We start from the raw sequence: 18,607 nt of genomic DNA, 5'->3' as shown, positions 1-18,607 counted from the left end.
AACCAAAGAAGGAAACCAGGCTCTGATTTTTAAGTTGAACACACATCTCTGAAGCCCAATGCTAAGCAAAAAGAGGAAAAACAAAGACTTTTACAAAGAGTTTCACTTAGAAATATTTGTTAAGCAATATTACTGTCCAAAATGCCTGCATCTTTCAGTATAGACATAAACCCCTCAGAACATATCACAAGTTATTTTACCTTAGATACCCTTCAATCTTTTGAATTCCATCCTTTCTGCTCCTGTTTTAATTTAGGCCTTTATCATCCCCTCCCCTTTAAATCTTGCTAAAAGTGTCTTTTCAGAATAAATTCTCAACCCCCACAAAGGGTCTAAATCTACTCATATATGAACTCTTATCTTCCCATATCTAGTCTCGTTTTTTGGTCACTCTCACTCCCCAAAATATACTTGATGCAAAATAATTCCTCTAATGTACCATATGCTGTGTTTTCCTACAGTGAATTTTCTCTACAAGTCTACCTTCTTTGCTTAAGTAGTATCCACTCATTTTATAAAATGTAGTTGAGTCAGCGATGGGGAATCTCAACCAATCACCTTGTTTGTGGGGTGTGTTCCCCTGGGGCCCCAAACAGCCTATAAAACCATCGATGTACGCTTGTTTTCCCTCTTTGTTTGTTTTCTTGTGCTTCGCTGAAACTCTGGCTTTGTAAGTTTCCCTCTTCTTCCCCTTATTAAAGCTAAATATTTTATATTAAAGCTAGTCTGGTTAATTCTATAGACCACATGCCAACAAGTCAGTACCTTCTCTTCCTGAAAACCTACACTGACTTACTGTTTTAGGAGGTAATCTCCTAAACACAGTACAAACTCCCTGCAGATTACTGTTGATGATCTGCTTCCCTACATCATCTACCTCTTTCCTTCCCTGAAAATTCAACAGAGCTCAAGAGAAAAGGCTATTTCATCTCCATACTCCCATGACTTGGCAAAGAACAGATAGTTTGATTACTATTTAAAATTAAGGAATAAGGACACTTGATCTTATTTACGCCTTTGCTAATTAAATGAAATAATTTTAATTCATAATCTTCAAGGTTTAACTACTGGAGAATAATATATCTTTGAATTCTTCAAGTTTTCAGCAAATATAGGTATTAAGACTGTTCTGCTCTCTGTATGAGGAATTATTCATTCAGTAGAATCTATATTCAGTGGTGAGAAATAAGTAATAATCATAGAAAGGACCAGAAGGTAGAGAATTGAATCAGAAAGATCCAACAGTGATTGGGTGTTGGTTTAAGCTGGCAGTCAGAAGGTCTCTGAGAACTGACATGTCATTGATCTGAAGGCCACAGTCAAAGAAGGGGCTGGACAAACGGCTCAGTTGTTAAAAGCACTGGCTGCTCTTCCAGAACCAGGGTTCGAATCCCTGTACCTACATGGTGCCTTACAACCATTTGAAACCCCAGTTCCAGTACTGCCATCTTCTGGCTTCTGCAGGTACCAGGCAGAGATGTAGTAAACAAACATATACACAGGCCAAACACCCATATATATAAAATTATTAAAATTAAGAGTGAGTAGAAATCAGGGGAGAAATTATTTTAAGCAAAGATTGTAACATGAACGGGCCCTGCTTGTTGGGGTTTTTGTCCTGCCAGGTCCCCCAGCTATTTAGTCCCAGAGAAAAACCACACAGAGATCTCTATAAGTTATAAAGCTGACTGGCCCATTAGCTCTAGCCTCTCACTGGCTAGTTCTCACATCTTGATTAACCCATTTTTCTGATCTAGGTTAGCCATGTGGCTCAGTACCTTTTTTTCAGTGGGGCAGATCACATCCTGCTGCTTCAGTGGTCTGGGCAGGAGTGGGAGGAATCAACTTTCTCCTTCCCAGAATTCTCCTGTTCTCATTACATCATTTCTACTTCCTGTCTGGTTTTCCTGCCCATATTTCCTGCCTGACCAATCAGCATTTATTTAAGACATGATTGACAGAATACAGACAATTCTCCCACACCAAAAGATTATGAGATAGAAAGGACCAAAGGCAGGAACAATATGGACAGTTTTAAGAACTGATGAGGGTCATGTAAATTTGAATCATGCAGGACTTTATAAACAGCAAAGAATTTAGATTTATTTATTTTTGTTTTTAGAGACAGGGTTGTAGCCCTGGCTGACCCAGAACTCACTCTGTAGACAAGGCTGGCCTTGAATTCAGAGATCTGCCTGCCTCTGCCTTTAATACCTGCTGGTATTAAAGGTGTGTGCCACCATCACCCAGCAAGAATTGAGAATTTAAGTAAAAACCATGGCATCTTAGTTAAAAATGAAATGAAATGAAATGCTCTGGTAATACATGGAGAATGAATTTAAGTGAAGAATGCAATCAAGGGCCAATTTCAAGAAAACTATGATAGTAAGATGATTTAAATAAATCAATGTGACTATAGTACAGAGGAAAAGTGAACTAAGGATTCTGAAGATAGAGTTGAAAGAACTTAGAGATTAAATACAGAAGGCTACATGAGAAGTGATGAGATGAAAACAGGAAAATATAGTCCTCAGAAGCTGAATGAAGACAATTCCTTGGGAATTATGGATGATATGTAGAACAGGACTGGGGAAACTGTATCAGGCAAGAGAGCAATCATTATATAAGGTGTGTGGGGGACTACGCAAATTTGAAAATGTGCAAAATTATAATAAAGTCTCAATAAATTTCTTATACAAGTCTGAATTTAGAGCTGTAAGCCCAACAACCTTCATAAGAAAAAGACATGCTATGTTGGTACTAACCTGTCATCATCGTCTGCATGAGCATTGGTGCTAGAAGTGCTTTGAAGTGTAGGCAACCCCTCTGTAACTCCTTCATCTACTGAGCCTGTGAAAGGGTTTTTAAGAGGGACAGCTGTTAACGCATGATGCAAATAAGCCACGATGTTAACTGCACGCCACAAACCCAATCCTCTAACTTATCTAGTGTTCACATTCTATTAAAAAGCAGTATTTATATTTTATTTTTGATTAAATATCCACTTGTTTTAAAGCCAGCAAGATGACAATAAATGTAGCTTTGTTTTAATATTTAAATTCTTTCAGGTATATTTCTTTAATAGAAACCTTGGGAAAACACAATTTAAATGCAAATTGAAATCCATATAAAATTAAAATGATACTTAACCATATTTTTAAGAAAGCATTTGATAATTTAGAACTTTTAAGAGTTGGTACACTGTCACACATAATGTTTACAAAAAATTTAAAGGACAGGGGTCTAGACTGAGAGATGGCATAGCCATTAAGAGCACTGGCTGCTCTTCCAGAAACCTGGGTTCAATTCCCAGCACTCATATGGTAGCTCACCACTGTCTTTAACTCCAGTTTCGGGGCATAAGACCACCTTTTCTGGCCTCTAAGGGCATCAGAATACAGGTGGTGCAGAGAGACACATGCTGGCAAAACACCCACACATAAAACAAATAATGGAAAAAATTAAAAGGACAAAAAGTGAACACTTAAGTGGTCTACATACAAGCCACAATGAAGTATCCACATCCTACAAGTCCTCATTGATTATGTATGATCCAAATTTCCCTTCTCTACTGGATTGGAAATTTTATACCTTCCCTACTGTTTCTACTGGTTGGTTATCTTAGTCATTACATATATGCTGGGCTGGAGTGTAGCTCAGTAGTAAATCAAATGCCTAGCATGGGCAATGACCTGGGTTCTGTCCCTAACAACTCCTTCTACCAGAACCTGGGGCAGGATATAACTTACCAAGTCTAACCAAAACCTTTACTACTTCCTACATAATACAAAGCTTCAACTTCCTTTCCTACCTGCTTCAACTCTATAACCAATTTTCTGGTACTTTGTATGATTAGGCCTACAGATATTATCACTGTGTTGTATAAGTAATATTTATATTTCTGCATGAATTTGTCTGGATTTTTTTTTGGGGGGTGGGGAGCAGAGTCAGTTTCTCTGTGTAGTCCTGGCTGTCCTGGAACTCACTCTGTATACCAGGTTGGCTTTAAAATTAAGAGATTCACCTGCCTCTGCCTCCCAAGTGCTAGGATTAAAGGTGTGTGCCACCATTGCCGGCCTGATCCCTTACATTCATAAAAGACAGAAAACAAGGCCACAAACAACCAGGGTAAGCAAGGACGCAAGGCAACAGAGAGACACACCTACAAGGAAAAGATGACAGAAACTTAGAAAAAACTAGAAAACCACTTAACAGGTTTGAACGATTGCAGAGAACAATGAATTATATACAAAATAAAAGATTTAAAAGAAAAATTCTAGCTAAAAAACAAATCTCATTGAATATTTTGGTAGCAGATTGGATTTAGCAAAAGAATTGAGAATCTAAAATCATTTAAATCATTTTAATGTTTTGTTGACAAGAGACAAAATAGAGACTATTAGAGAAAGAAGGGTTTGGTAAAACATGAAAATAAGGGGCTGGAGAGATGGCTCAGTGGTTAAGAGCATTGCCTGCTCTTCCAAAGGACCCGAGTTTGATTCCCAGCAACCACATGGTGGCTCACAACCATCTGTAAAGAGGTCTGGCGCCCTCTTCTGGCCTTCAGGCATACACACTGACAGAAAATTGTATACATAATAAATAAATATTTTTTTAAAAAAAAAAACCATGAAAATAAGGGAGAGGATATTGCAGAGTTTACTGGCCTGTCCACATGTTGCATACCCAGAATGACTGACTGTATGTGTGTGATCTAGTGGTGATCACTTTTCAGGCAAGTGTTTTTTCTTTCTCTTTCATATGCATATAGTCATGTGTGTAGGCCAAATGTAGACACCTGGCTCTTTCTTGAATACACTGAATTCAGTAAAGTCTCTCACTGAACTCACCAATACAGCTAGTGTAGTGTAGCCAGCTCTGGGGGGTGGGGTAGTCCTGTCTTCTAAGCAATTATAAATCCTATGCTTGCCTGGCTTTATGTGGTTGCTAAGGAGATCTGAACTCTGGCAAATGTTTTACCCACTGAACTACCTCCCCAGTTTCCTCCTCCCTCTTCTAATCTGCCAACAGCCACAGATGACTGCTACAGACTAGTCCTAGAGTTTAAAGGACAAGGAGCAGGTTTAGTCCTAGCAATCCAGTCTTTTAAAGTGAGCAACCTCGGGCTGGAGAGATGGCTCAGTGGTTTAGAGCACCGTCTGCTCTTCCAGAGGTCCTGAGTTCAATTCCCAGCAACCACATGGTGGCTCACAACCATCTGTAATGAGATCTGGTGCCCTCCTCTGGTGTGTGGGTATACATGGAGGCAGAATGTTGTATACATAATAAATAAATCTTTAACAAAATAAATAAATAAATAAATAAATAAATAAAGTGAGCAACCTTAGACTGAAAAAAACCTGCACTTACTCATATAGAAACCTGGTGTCCATACTCTTCCCTCTGTGTCTAGCAAAGCTCTCAACATTCTCTCCTCAACGAGAGAGTCTATGACTAGTTAGTTTTGTACTATTCTTAAAAAATATAAGGCCCATAGTTGGGAGTGATAGAGCAGGCCTGTAATTCTAGCACCTGGGAAGCAGAGGCAGGCAAATCTCTGTGTTCAAAAACAGCCTGGTTCAGAGAGTTCCAGGACAGTAAGGGCTACACAGTGAAACCTTGCCTCGAAAAACCAACAAAAAACAAAACCCTCCAAAAAAAATCATGAGGCCCTTTCAGTGTGGGTTTTTCTGAAACAGGGTTCTCATGTGGCTCCTGTGGGTCTCAAATTCCTTACATAGCAGAGGCTGGCTTTTAACTTCTAATCCTCCTGCCTCACTTAAGTGCTGGGAGTACAGGTACGCTATCATGCCCAGTTGAAAATCTACAAGTTTTGATTACACAACAGAAGACCTCACTTATTCTTTCAGAGAAAGGGAAAAAAGGAGGAGCAGCAAGGATACAGGAAGAGCTTCTAAAGAGCTAGAAAAACTATTTAAAAATTATAAAAAATAGGGCTGGAGAGACAGGTCAATGGTTAAGAGCACTGGATGCTCTTCCAGAGGTCCTGAGTTCAATTCCCAGCAACCATAAGGTGGCTCACAGCCATGTGATGAAATCTGGTGCCCTCTTCTGACATGCAGGCAGAATACTGTATGAGAGAGAGAGAGAGAGAGAGAGAGAGAGAGAGAGAGAGAGAGAGAGAGAGAGAGAGAGCGCGCGCGAGCTATAAAAATAACCTCTTCCAGAAAAGAATCAACAGGCATGATGTCTAACTTGATGGCTCACAATCAAAACTCAAAATAATGGCAAACCTGAAAGTGGAGCTCCTTCAATCTTTGTTTCTCATTCAGGATTCTAAACCTTTTCAGAATTACCACAGACTAATGTACAGCTACTACAAAGAATACAATGACAGCGTAGTGTGCGTACAGCAAAGAAGGTTCTGTCATGGCTGACACCAGACTTTCTTGGTTCTTGCACAGCAGGGTCTTATGTCCAGACATTCTTTCATGATCAATAGTAGGTTATTTGGAAGATTGCTGTTGACAGTTAAAAATAAGAAGTCATTTGGGTCACCATTGAAAAGCCTAGAGTAGATACTGCAGCAGACAGGCAAAGTCAGGGTTCACAAGATGGACAGTAGCTGAGACACAAAACCTGTGATGCTCAAACAGGCTCCAGAGATAGAATTCAGGCTTTTGAAAATTCTGGACATCAGTACTTCTAACTGGCTACAGTCCTTGCTATCACAGATGGTTGTGTTTTCTTGCCAATAGACTTCTTAGGAACAAAAAGTATATTACCCTCGGATCTTCTAGTTTTCCCTGGAGTCTACCACCACACATATATCATTCTTCAGAATCAACAGTGTCTTATAGCTCATCTGTGAGAAACACTACTTCTGACATACCTGCTTAGTAGTATTTGAGTTCCATCTTACTAACCTGAAAGTCGAGGGAATTGGAATAAAGATACAAGGCTGGTTATTGTTCTTGAAATGCAAGTACACACAGCTGGTGGTAAGGTTCACAATCATGGCCTTTATGATCTTGACTATCACATAGCTCTAAGTCAGGCCAAGGCACCAGTGGGAATACTTTATGACCAGTGAGGCCAAATGCCCATGTGGGATATTATCATGGTCCTCTTCCATTTGGCTAGGGTATATTCTTGTGGTCCTCATCTTCAACACTGTAAGAAAGTTGGGCCAGAAGACCATATCTGAAAATGTATTTCATCTGGCAGTTTTCGTTAAGGCAGAGAAGGTGGCAGTGTTCTGTGTTTAACAGGTTCACTGGCTAAGCACTGCAGAAGTTCATCATGATGGCAAACGGAGCACTTTTGATTGCAGAGCCAGAAGACGTTGCCCAACACAAGCAGTATTTTGCAGCATGGAATTGGACAAAGGTCATAAATAAAAATGGCTCCAGTGATCTGTAAGTCATTTTGAGTTGGGGTCCTTCCGGTAACTTTATTTGGTATCTATTTAATCATCTTAAAGAAAAAAACAAAAACCCAAAACCCTAAAAGCCTTGTGGTGTGATCATCCTTGTAAAGAAGCAATGAAGTGAACTGGTCACTATAGTTCGTCTTTGGTGATAGGATCTGACAGAAATAGTAGCCTAGGAGATTGTCTAGCTGTCATGCATTAAAGCTCTTTGATTAACACTGAAGACTAGAATATGTAATTTTACTATGTTAAAGTTAAAGCCTTCCTTTTTGTTTAAACAGAAAAGGGTAAATGGTGTAGAAGAAGGTTCTTCTCTTCATGTGTTGCTTTCATTGGTTAATGAATAAAGAAACTGCTTTGGGTATGATAGGGCAGAATTTGGGAAGGTGGAGAAGATAGAACTGAATGCTGGGAAGAAAGGCAGAGTGAGAGATGACAAGGATCCTGCCTGAGATGGACGCTGGTTAGAATTCTGCCGGGTAAGCCACAGTCACGTGGCAATAGACAGATTAATAGAAATGGGTTAAATTAAGACATAAGAATTAGCCAATTAAGAAACAAGAGCTAACTGAGCTTTTGCTATATGCTATAGGGGGTGCACTAGTGTCGTGGCCCGTGAGGGCCCAACATAAATTCCCTAATTCCTTAACCCGGCTGGACCGGAAAAAAAAAAAAAAAAAAAAGAAACAAGAGCTAATGGGCCAAGCAGTGTTATAATGAATACAGTTTCTTTGTGGTTATTTCCGGTGTAAGCTAGCTGGGCAAATCCTTTGAGATGCAAACTGCCCTTGCCTGGTAGGTAAATTGCTGGGTTTGTTTCTTGTTCATTGTCTTTTTTTTTTTTTTAGACAGGGTTTCTCAGTGTAGTCCTGGTTGTCCTAAAACTTAATTTGTAGACCAAGCTGGCCTCGAATTCAGAGATCCGCCTGTGTCTGCCTCCCGAGTGCTGAGATTAGAGTGTGCCACCTCTAGGTTTATTTGGTGTCTTTTTTTTCCCCCCCCTTTTTTGAGACAGGGTTTCTCTGTAGCTTTGGAGCCTGTTCTGGAACTTGCTCTGTAGACCTGGCTGGCCTCAAACTCACAAAGATCTGCCTGCCTCTGCCTGGGATTAAAGGTATACACCACCACCTTCCGGCTATTTTGCTTCTCATAAGTAAGGTTTTTTAGGAGTATTTTGGCTATTTAACCAGATGCAAATTGTTCCTTGATGAAACTAATTGTTTTGTTGTCTTCTAAAAGACATGTAAGTGAATAGTCTTTTACATTTGGGAATTTTACTTTGAATCTTATGATTTACTCTTACAAATGGGCATGATCATACTTCAAAAGATCTGCATGCTGCCTCCAACTCTATGGCAAACAGGCAGGGACTGCTTTCAATGACACAGAGCAGCTCCTGACAATCTCATAAAGTTGAGTTTTGGTCTTCTGGAAAAGATAACTGAGCAAACTTTAGTCACTTTATTTTTAATGGTAGAATTCTAGAATTCAGAATTCCTTTGCTAGCTTATCTAAAGTCATTTATATTTGTCCTTGGTGAATACAGATAACTGAATACTTTCAATAAAGTAATGAAGACATTACATCTAAGATTCTCTTTTTCTTTAAACGGTCTACAAATTGTTCTGTGTCTTTATTTTTTAAAAAAAACATTATTTTTAATTACCTGTGTGTGAATGCACTACCTGCAGGGGCCATAAGAGGGCACTGGATCTCCTGGAGTTGGAGTTAGCAGGCAGTTGTGAGCTACCTGGTGGGTGCTGGAAACTGAATTTATTCCTTTAGAAGAGCAGGAAGCATTCTTAACCCCTGAACCATCTCTCCAGCCCCAGTCGTATCTTTCTGGATAAAAAGATACATCTTGGCAACATTTTTTCCCCCTTTCAGATTTGCTGTAAAGGTTGCTTTTACTTATCCTATATTCAAGGTGTTAAATTTTACTCTTACTGGGCAATCAGTGAAAATAAGGACTTAAAATATAGGTACAATTCCATCTGAATACAATTCACTGGTAGTCAAAATTTTACTACTTCAGAATTTCAAAATAAATGTTATTAGGTATCAAATTTATCAGTCAGTGGAATGTTAAGCTATCACTTTGGTATCTTTAATGAATTAATAAGTAAAATGAACTGTTCACATTAATGCTCTTCTGAAATACAGAATGACTGACCACAGTATCCTAGGAATTATTTTTCTGTTCTTTACACTTTTGCTTTAATGCAGAAATCTGTTGATGTAAGTAAGATAGGTTAAAGTAATTAGTGCACTTGATATGAAAGCAGAAAAAAATCCATTTAAGAGTATGTGATTACATGCTATCTAGGACAGATATTCCTATGTTCACCGTATAGAATCCACAACAATATAGGCAAAAACTGTACTTATATAACTTAAAGGTTTTGTCTACTCATATTCATTTCTTTATATAGCAATGTTTAATAAGATTGTAAAGGCAAAATATAAACTGACTAGATACACCTGGAAGTAATGAATGAATATTTCACATGTAGTTACCAAAATATTTAAATATTTGGGTTTCTAAATTTTCAGATAAGTAAATAGTAATTATTTACTATTTAGAAGGTACTAAGATAGTTTTAAGACTAAAGATTCAAAATGGCTCTGATCTGTATACATTAAACATTTTATCAATGTTATTTTTATTCAAAGTCTTCAAAAATTTCTTGACTCAAATTCAGAGGTATAAAACTGTCTCCCAAAAGCTGATGTCCTACCGTGGTACTAAAAATAAGACCTTATTTGCACATGGGATTCTTGTGGATAGAATCAAGTTGGAATGTGGTTACAAAAGACCAAATGAGGTCCTATACGCCATGACTGGCATCTTCATAAGGACAGACATTCAGAGACAGATCTGGACACACAAGGAAAGTCATGTTAAGATAAGAGTAGAGATTTTAATGATAAAACTGTAATTTATAGGAATGTAAATGATGGTTGGCAACTGTGACAACTTTAAGAGGCAAGAGAGGGTTCTTCCCAGGGAGCCTTTAAATGAACAGAGATATTCTACACCTTATTTTGGAGTTTGAGCCTTCTGAACTTTGAGAAAATAAATTTGTACTGTTTCAAAGTTATCAAGCTTGTGATACTGTGTTGTAGCAGTCCTGGAAACTCAAGAGTATGTCAAACAAGAAATTGACAAAATTAATATATTCTTAGTGTTTTAATCTTTTAGAGAGATCATTACTAATTATTATTATTAGTTTTATTACTTCCCAAGCATGAGTATAAGAATCTCAAAAGTTTTGGCTCTTCCATAGTTTTATAAAGTCCAAATTTGTAAATTATTACCAATCCCACCTTTTGATTTCTTTGTGGCCTGACACTGCTTGGTCATATTCAAGCAAAATTCACACACAACTGATCTTGCTGATTATTCTTAAAAGTGAGGTTCCAACCTTCTCCTACCAATGTTCATACTGTAGTTATTGCGTTTAGATGACAAAAATTCTATCCATCTTATAATTATCAATTTTTGTGTCCTTAAGAAAGAAAAAAATGGCAAAGATTATCAATAAGATACATCTGAATTCAGACAATAAACTAAACTTGTTACTTAGAATCAATTAATATAATAGAAAAATTTTATTTCATCCTGAGTACTTTGACTTCTTTGACTCACTGCAGACACTCAACATTACTAGGTTGTATTATTTATAAAATATTGTAATTAAAAGGTTTAAGGGGCTGGAGAGATAGATCAGCAGTTAAGAACATTAGCTACTCTTCCAGAGGTCCTGAGTTCAATTCCCAGCAATCACATGGTGCCTTTACAACCATCTTATAAAAAGCTCCTCTTCTGGCATGCAGGCCAGGCAGACAGAACACTCATACATTAAAAAAAAAAAAGTCATTAAGAAAATAAAATAAGCAAACTTACTAGTTTTCCTTAAGTATATGCATACTTTAAAAATTCTTTTTAAGATAAACTAGGGTAAAATATAAGTTTACTTAGCCTATCTATGGTGGGCAATGCTTGCTGCATATTCAATATCCACTGTGCTTTATTATTGCTGTTGTATTTTTGAGATTAGGCTCTTACTATGTAGTGCTCTGGCTGTCCTCAAGACCCATCCACTTGCATCTACTTTCCTAATACTGTAGTTAGGGCATGCATTGCTACAATCAGCTCTACTTTGCTCTAATTCTGTTCAAAGTAGTCATTTACTCAACAAATAATCTCTTTCTCAGATTCTCTGTAGCTAAGAAAATAGCACTAGTTTCTTAAGAAGAGCTTCTGGGAAACTTTCATTAGTTTTCCACTTCATTTCCGACTACAAGTGCTATCTACCCCTTTCTAGAAGGCAAGTCAAGACGAAGTCATCACCACAAAGCAAATAAGCTTACATCTAAACAGGTAACTAAAGATGGTTAAGTTATAAATATACAATTAGCCTGGAACACTACACTGATTACACTGTAGATCCACATTACAAGTTCTAGACTTCCTATTCTAGAACATACCATGCAATAAAAATAAAATCTTGTTTGGTAAAGCCACTGTAGAAGGGCTCTGTTACATGCAGTTGAATGTAACCCTTAACTGGAACTAGTGTTCAAGGCTCTCCACAATTTGTTCTTTCAGCTCCTTTGGACTTTCCAAACTCATTCCTCAAAGATTCAAGTATCCATGCTTCCTTTATGTATCACTTTGCATTGAATCTGCTGCTTACTGGATGTTCTAAACCCATCAAGCTCTTCTACTAGATGCTTTGTTTGTTAGCATCTTCACTTTGTGGGCTTATTTGGGCAAATTCTTGGTATTTAAGACTCTACTCAAATATATGTGGTTAACTTGCTCTTTCTATTGCTACACTAATAATGCCTTTAATTTGCCTAACACAGGATCTTCATTAGTCTGTTGTAGTCACTTACTGATATATCTTTATCTCTTTTGTTATAAGAGTGATGTCTTCTCCTTACATAGCACCATGTGTTGCACACTGTTTAAAATTTCAATAAATATTTTTATTTTTTAGATTTATGTAGTGTGTGTGTGTGTGTGTGTGTGTGTGTGTGTGTGTGTGTGTGTTTGGGGGGGGAGGAGAGAGGAGAGAGGGAAAAGGGACAGGAGATCTGTCTTTTATCAGAGAGGTTCCAGGGCTCAAACTTAGGTCCTAAGGCAGCAAATGCCTTCACCCATTTTTAATAAAGAACAAAACAGTAAGTAGATCCCCACGACACACAGGGTCTCTCACAGCCATCTTGATTATGTAGCTGAGGACAGTTGTGAGCTACTGCCCTTCTCCTGCCTGTTTTCTTAGTGTCTACATTACTGTGCCTAGATTCTTTACCTAGGTTTTCAAAAATCCTTGCTTTTTTTTAAATATTGAAAGTGATTAGCAGCAGGGTGCAGTGGTACATACCTGTCATCCCAGCACCCAGGACTGAGGTAAGAGAAACAGCAGTTCAAGGCCAACCTGGACTACAAAGTAAGACTGTCTCTTTAAGTAAACAATAACTCACAATTTTTATCTCTGCCTTTGACCCTTTTATCTCCCGTTGACCTTATATACCCCACTGACCCTCTTCCTCAATGTGTAACTTGTTAAACACACACACACACAACTTACAGTGCTAATAATAATTTTGAAAATGCAAACATCAAACTTTAATCATGGTGGCACACATTTTCAATCCTAGCACTTTGCAAGCAGAGACAGGTGGATCTCTATGAGTTTCAGGCCAGCCAGGACTATATATTGAGACCTGGACCCAAAACAAACAAACAAACAAACAATTAAATTCAATTATGTTTTAGCCTTCCCTCTTTTATGATTTTTATAAGACTGAGCACAGAAAATAAAAAAGTTTGAATTATTAAAAAATGAAAAATATAAGAAGCATTTATACCTATAGAGGAAGACTGTGGACTAATCAGAAGGTCCTCTTGAACTGGCTCACTTCCCGGCACTGTCTGCTGATCACTCAGTGAGCTCTGAGATGCACTGATAGGCTGGGACACTTCCTCATGGACTTCCTCATCACTTAATCTTTCTACTTTGACCTGCACATCTTCTTCTGTACCTAGAGGCAAGGTAGCTTTTGTGCTCTCACAAGTCACGTAGTCAGTCACTCTTCTACCTGCCTCAGACGGGCCAGGCAACTCTAAAGTCCGGGTATTTTCTGTCTGCTTTGCTTTCTCAGGCTGAATCCTTCGATCAATTCCAAAAGGGAAAGTCCATGGAAAAGCTAAAGAAGAGTCAACTGGCTGATTTCTATTATCTGCATAGGAAGTTGAGGAATTCAATACCTGGGGTGAACTTGTTTGTGTGCTACATTTTACAGGACTCTCGGGAGACATAACAATGTAGCTTTTGCGTTTTCTCCGGGATTCTCGGCAGACAGGAATGGTCCTTTCCACAACACTGCACTCTGAAGACACTGGAGAAATACTTCCATCTCGAGAAGTAAAATTGCAATTAGAACTATTTTCTTGCCCAGCATCTAGACCCTTTTCTGGTTGGCTATTGGGTGTATTCCACAAAATACTTGATTTCATGAACTCTGAACAGGTACTAGCAACACTAAACATTTGCATATAGCTGGCTGCAGCTAGAACATCAATAATATTTTCTGTATTAATTGACAGAGTGGCTGTGTAAGCGTATTCTAAAAGAGGTATAAAGCCAGTCACTGTAACATGATGAAGATCCAACACATTTTTGTTCTCATCCTCTGCTTGGCCCACAAGTTTTGTGCGAAAGAAATCACTGCAAGCTGCTAGTACCACCTTATGAGCCCGGAAGATTTTATCCTGGACACGAATAGTGATATCACAAAAATGTCCATCATTTCGTAACATATTTAGTTTCCCCAGCATTTCCTGGCTGTGGGAAGAGGAGCTGTGAGTAAATGTTTTCACACCCATCTTTTTTTTCCTCTTCTACTGATGCTCTTCAAGGATGCAATCAATCAGAAATGTCCTAAAAAATATAGAAAACAAAACACAAAATGACATCTTAATAGCTGAAATGGACTATTTATACCATTTTCATGTAACCACTGTGCCAAATAAAAAGCCTAAAATAAGACAGTGAAAAATTTCAGGTATGGGAGGTATTAAGATATATTTTCTGGTCTGTTGTGGTATCAAATTCCTATAATCCTAGTAAGGAGACTGCCACAAGCTTAAGGCCAATCTGTGCTACACAGTAAGTTTGAAGCCAGTTTGGACTACAGGATAAGATCCTGTATCAAATAAATACAATGAATGCACAAATAATAAAAATATATTCTCTATGCTATCAACCAGTGGTCTTATTAACGAGCAGCATTTTTTTTTTTAATTTATCATGTATACAACATTCCTTCCATGTATGCTTACATGCCAGAAGAGGGCACCAGATCTCATTATAGATGGCTGTGAGCCACTATGTGGTTGCTGGGAATTGAACTCAGGACCTCTGGAAGAGCAGTCAGTGCTCTTAACCTCTGAGCCATCTCTCCAGCCCCATGAGCAGCATTTTAAAATGATAGTTAAGTGACAATTATAGAGTGCTTTTATGTGCTAGAAATTGCTGTAAGTACTTAACACATGACAATCTTTTGACTGGCAAAGACACCTTGGTCAGAAGGTATATAATTATCCCTGCTTCTAAATATGAACATGCAGTAAATAATTAAGGCAAGTATTATATAATGATTCTGTCAAATGTTTTATTCAGATAAAGGTATAGGAGAAAGGGAGAAGGGAAAAAGAAAGATTTCAAGATTTTTTAAAAGGTCCGAATAATCTAATGGCAGGAGACAAAACTGTTCCCCACTTGACATCATGATAAAAGATAACATAAGATGAATCTTAAGAAGGCAAGAGAGCTGATATGGTAGAAATAATGCTTTGACCAAATCAAACCTCCAGAAACACTTATTCTGTTATGCAGATTGAAGTGTTGCTCAATCTTCCAAAGGAGAAAATCAGGGAAGATCATTAAAAACAACCTCAAAACAAGCCCTACTCCATATATTTTTCCTAAATACATGAAATCACAGGCAGACATTTGTAATCCTAGCACTGTAGGGGCAGTACATTAGGAAAATAACCACAAGTTCAAGGCCAACCTGATCTACATGGTTAGTTAGTTCCAGGCCAACCAGCAATACATTGATTCTGTCTTAAAAAACAAACACCCAAATTCCAAACTTAAACAAACAAACAAAAACCCCAAATTAATCACAAAGAGATAATACAGTTAGGATTGATCTAGGCAGAAAATAACTTAATGGATCTGATAATTTTTTCTCTTATTTGTATAACAGGAAGTTGTATACATGTGTTGTTCATTGAATGTATGTCAGTAAATATACTTTGATTCCCATCATGTGGTTGACAGCAGTAGCATGCCTTCAGAGCAAATGATACAAGGCCTAGGGACCATTTGTATGAACTCAGATATTAAAAAACTAGAAATTAAGCGTCATAGTTAGAAAAATGTTAAACAGAATCCTAAAATCAGACCACTTCAAACTTGATTTGGGTGGAGATCCTAGATACTGTACCAGCCTTCAAGAAAGTTCAAGGCTACCCAGACAAGAAAGGAGTGAAAACCTTTTTCAATCTGGTGTTACCTCCATCTTCTATGATTAAAGAGCCGGAAATTAAAGAGGAGTTTTGCCAATAATCAGTGAGTCCTGAATTCCAAACACTGTTCAACTCTCTTCTCTCCTGAAAGGAAAAAAGTAGTGACTGCCCTCAACTACATGGTGCCAATCAAAGTAATCACTCTTAATGGCCCAACTTTAAAAGCAAAGGCATGCTTTCTCTTTATCTCAGGCCTATTATACTTGGGTAAATTCTGAAGGATATGAGTCTGATTTAAAAGCATAGAATGGAACCAGAATACTGGATTACCATTTTGATCACATCATATATATAATGATATGAAGTTTAACCTTTGTACTTTAATTTCTGCAGCAGTAAAACAGCTATCATAGAACCTATATCAGAGATTGGAGGCTAATTGAATACATAGTTAACAAGCAACAGAGAAAGAAATTCAGTAGTTGAAATAGTAGTAGTCTCTTTCAATCCTAAAAGTACCAAAAACTACAATTAGGCCCCTGGGATCTTTCTGTCTGTGTCCCCAGCTCTGGAATCACAGGTACATAACACCATGCCCAAGATTTTATGAGTGTTGGGGGCTGAACTCAGATCCTCATGCTTATACAACAAGTACCTGAGCCACTGAGTTCTCTCTTCTGCCTGTTTCTATTTTTTGATTATGAATACTGCGGTTAAGGACAATCTCATACATATTGCGTGGGGGCAAAGATTCTTAGTTTTTATAGGTCTATACATACCCCTAAACAACATCTACTCTCAAGACATATAACTTACTGCCTTTACCAGAGTTCTCATTTTGGAAAAAGTACAAGACTTAACATACATACTGACTCCTAACATGCCTTCCACATCCTGCACTCACATGCAGCAATCTAGAAGAGGACTTTTAACTGGGGCTGCCCTAAACCCAAGCCAGGGTGCAGTTATCTACTGCACAAAACACAGAAGACTCAAGCTTCAGAAACATTGCAAAAATATCAGGATGGATAAAAAAAAGGAAGGAAAGCTGTCCTTTAACCCTTCCCAGCCACTGCAGCCCTGGCTATTCATTTCTTCAATCAGTCCTGAGTATGGCTAAAAGATAGGAGGAACCAATAGAGGAAGAAGCTAACAAAGAATGATTCTGGCTTTCCTTCCAAGAAAAAAATAATCCTTCCTCTGTCAACAAGGCAACATCTCTCAGACTACATAATACTTATGTAGGGTGCAAGTCTCTCACAATCTCCATATTCCCCTTTATCTACTTCTCAAACCAGGAATTAAATTATAACTTTAATTCAGTAAAAACTGCTCTATGTGCAGGCCTTTCAGTCCTCAAGGACATCTCAGGCTAACCTCTTTCTTTCCCACTTAGTTGAGGGAAAACATATCTAGATAAGATTGGCAAATGGATTTCACGCATATCTAAATACAAATAATGTAAGTGGTTTATTCAATGTTATTGACACCTTTTGGGGCTGCCTAGAAGTCTTTCTCCCCAAAACAAAATATGCCTCAGAAGTCAACCAGGTATTCTTACAAGAGATAATACACAGATCTTCCTCTAACCACGATCTCCAGAATAAACAAACCCTTTGTCCCCTAAGCTGCTTTTGTGTCAGTAGTTTGTCATAACAACAGGAAAAGAAATAAAGATAACGAGCATTTTTATGCTTAAGCACTTTCAAGTTATCCCACCATAGGCCTTTTCTCCTCAACACTGGTATGCCTACCAAACCCTATCTTAGGAACAACCAGGTCAGTCTTTACAGTTTGATTCTTAGAAGCCTGGTCAGAAAGCATGCTGGTCAACATTTCCTGGCACCCTCTTCATATCTCTCCCTACATCTTAAAATCAGGCCTGGAAACTGTATCCTCTTAAAGGACCTAAAAGGACAAACAACCTTTTCAACCAAGGGGAAGGTAATTCTCACTACTCTCACTTCAGCTAGGCTTTCAAGATTCTTGTCTCAGGTCTTGCTAAACTGAAGCTAACTTTTCACACTATACCAACAAATCTACAAGTGACTTGTTCCTTCTCAAAAACGTAAAATCCGCATGTCTGAAAAAGCAGGAATACTTGGGTATTACTCTAAATACCTTAGTAGTTTGCCCACTGTTCAGGCTATTGTGAATGCCCTAACTCCAGCCTGGAACAAATACTATCGGGGATTTCTAAGATTAATTACATCTCCAAGAAATTTAACCTTGTGTTTAAAAACTATTGCGTGAGCTGGAGCGACGGCTCAGTAATGCTCTTCCAGGAGCCGGGTTTAGTTCCCAGCACCCATACAGCTCACAATTTCAGTAATTCCAGTCCAAGGGGATCTGATGTTGTCCTTTTCTGGCTTTCTGAAGCATTTAGTGCACACATGTACATGCAGGTAATGTGCCTATGCACACTAAATAACAAAATAATAAAAACTGTTTAAAATTTAAACAATCCTTAATTTTGGGTTTTCTTGTTCCTCTCCTGAGTCAGTGTTTTAGAGCCTATGTATTTCCAGCTGTGTGGTAATCATTTCTTCTGCTTACATTATGACTCTACTATTTCTACCAAATGACCTGAACTTCTTTTATTCACTCTAGAAATTCTGCACCCTTTGTTATCATGACTTAGAGTTCACTTTATACTACAAAACCAT

General features: G+C 38.0%; 1 protein-coding gene across 4 annotated transcripts in view; it reads right to left on the bottom strand.

Annotated features, from left to right (window-relative positions):
- Positions 1-18,607, bottom strand: part of Zbtb44 (zinc finger and BTB domain containing 44) — a 53,732-nt gene that overhangs the window by 11,143 nt on the left and 23,982 nt on the right. For all 4 annotated transcript variants that reach the window (XM_013346276.2, XM_005346987.2, XM_013346277.2 and 1 more), the window contains exons 2-3: positions 13,274-14,346; positions 2,766-2,850 (exon numbers count right to left, since the gene is read on the bottom strand). In XM_013346276.2, coding sequence (XP_013201730.1) covers positions 2,766-2,850; positions 13,274-14,291 — 1,103 coding nt within the window. In that variant the 5' untranslated portion in view covers positions 14,292-14,346. The remainder of the gene's footprint in view (positions 1-2,765; positions 2,851-13,273; positions 14,347-18,607) is intronic.

The sequence above is a fragment of the Microtus ochrogaster genome, chromosome 5, assembly GCF_000317375.1.
Source record: "Microtus ochrogaster isolate Prairie Vole_2 chromosome 5, MicOch1.0, whole genome shotgun sequence".
Taxonomy (NCBI): domain Eukaryota; kingdom Metazoa; phylum Chordata; class Mammalia; order Rodentia; family Cricetidae; genus Microtus; species Microtus ochrogaster.
The sequence above is the reverse complement of the archived record's forward strand: the minus strand, read 5'-3'. Positions and strand labels throughout refer to the sequence as shown.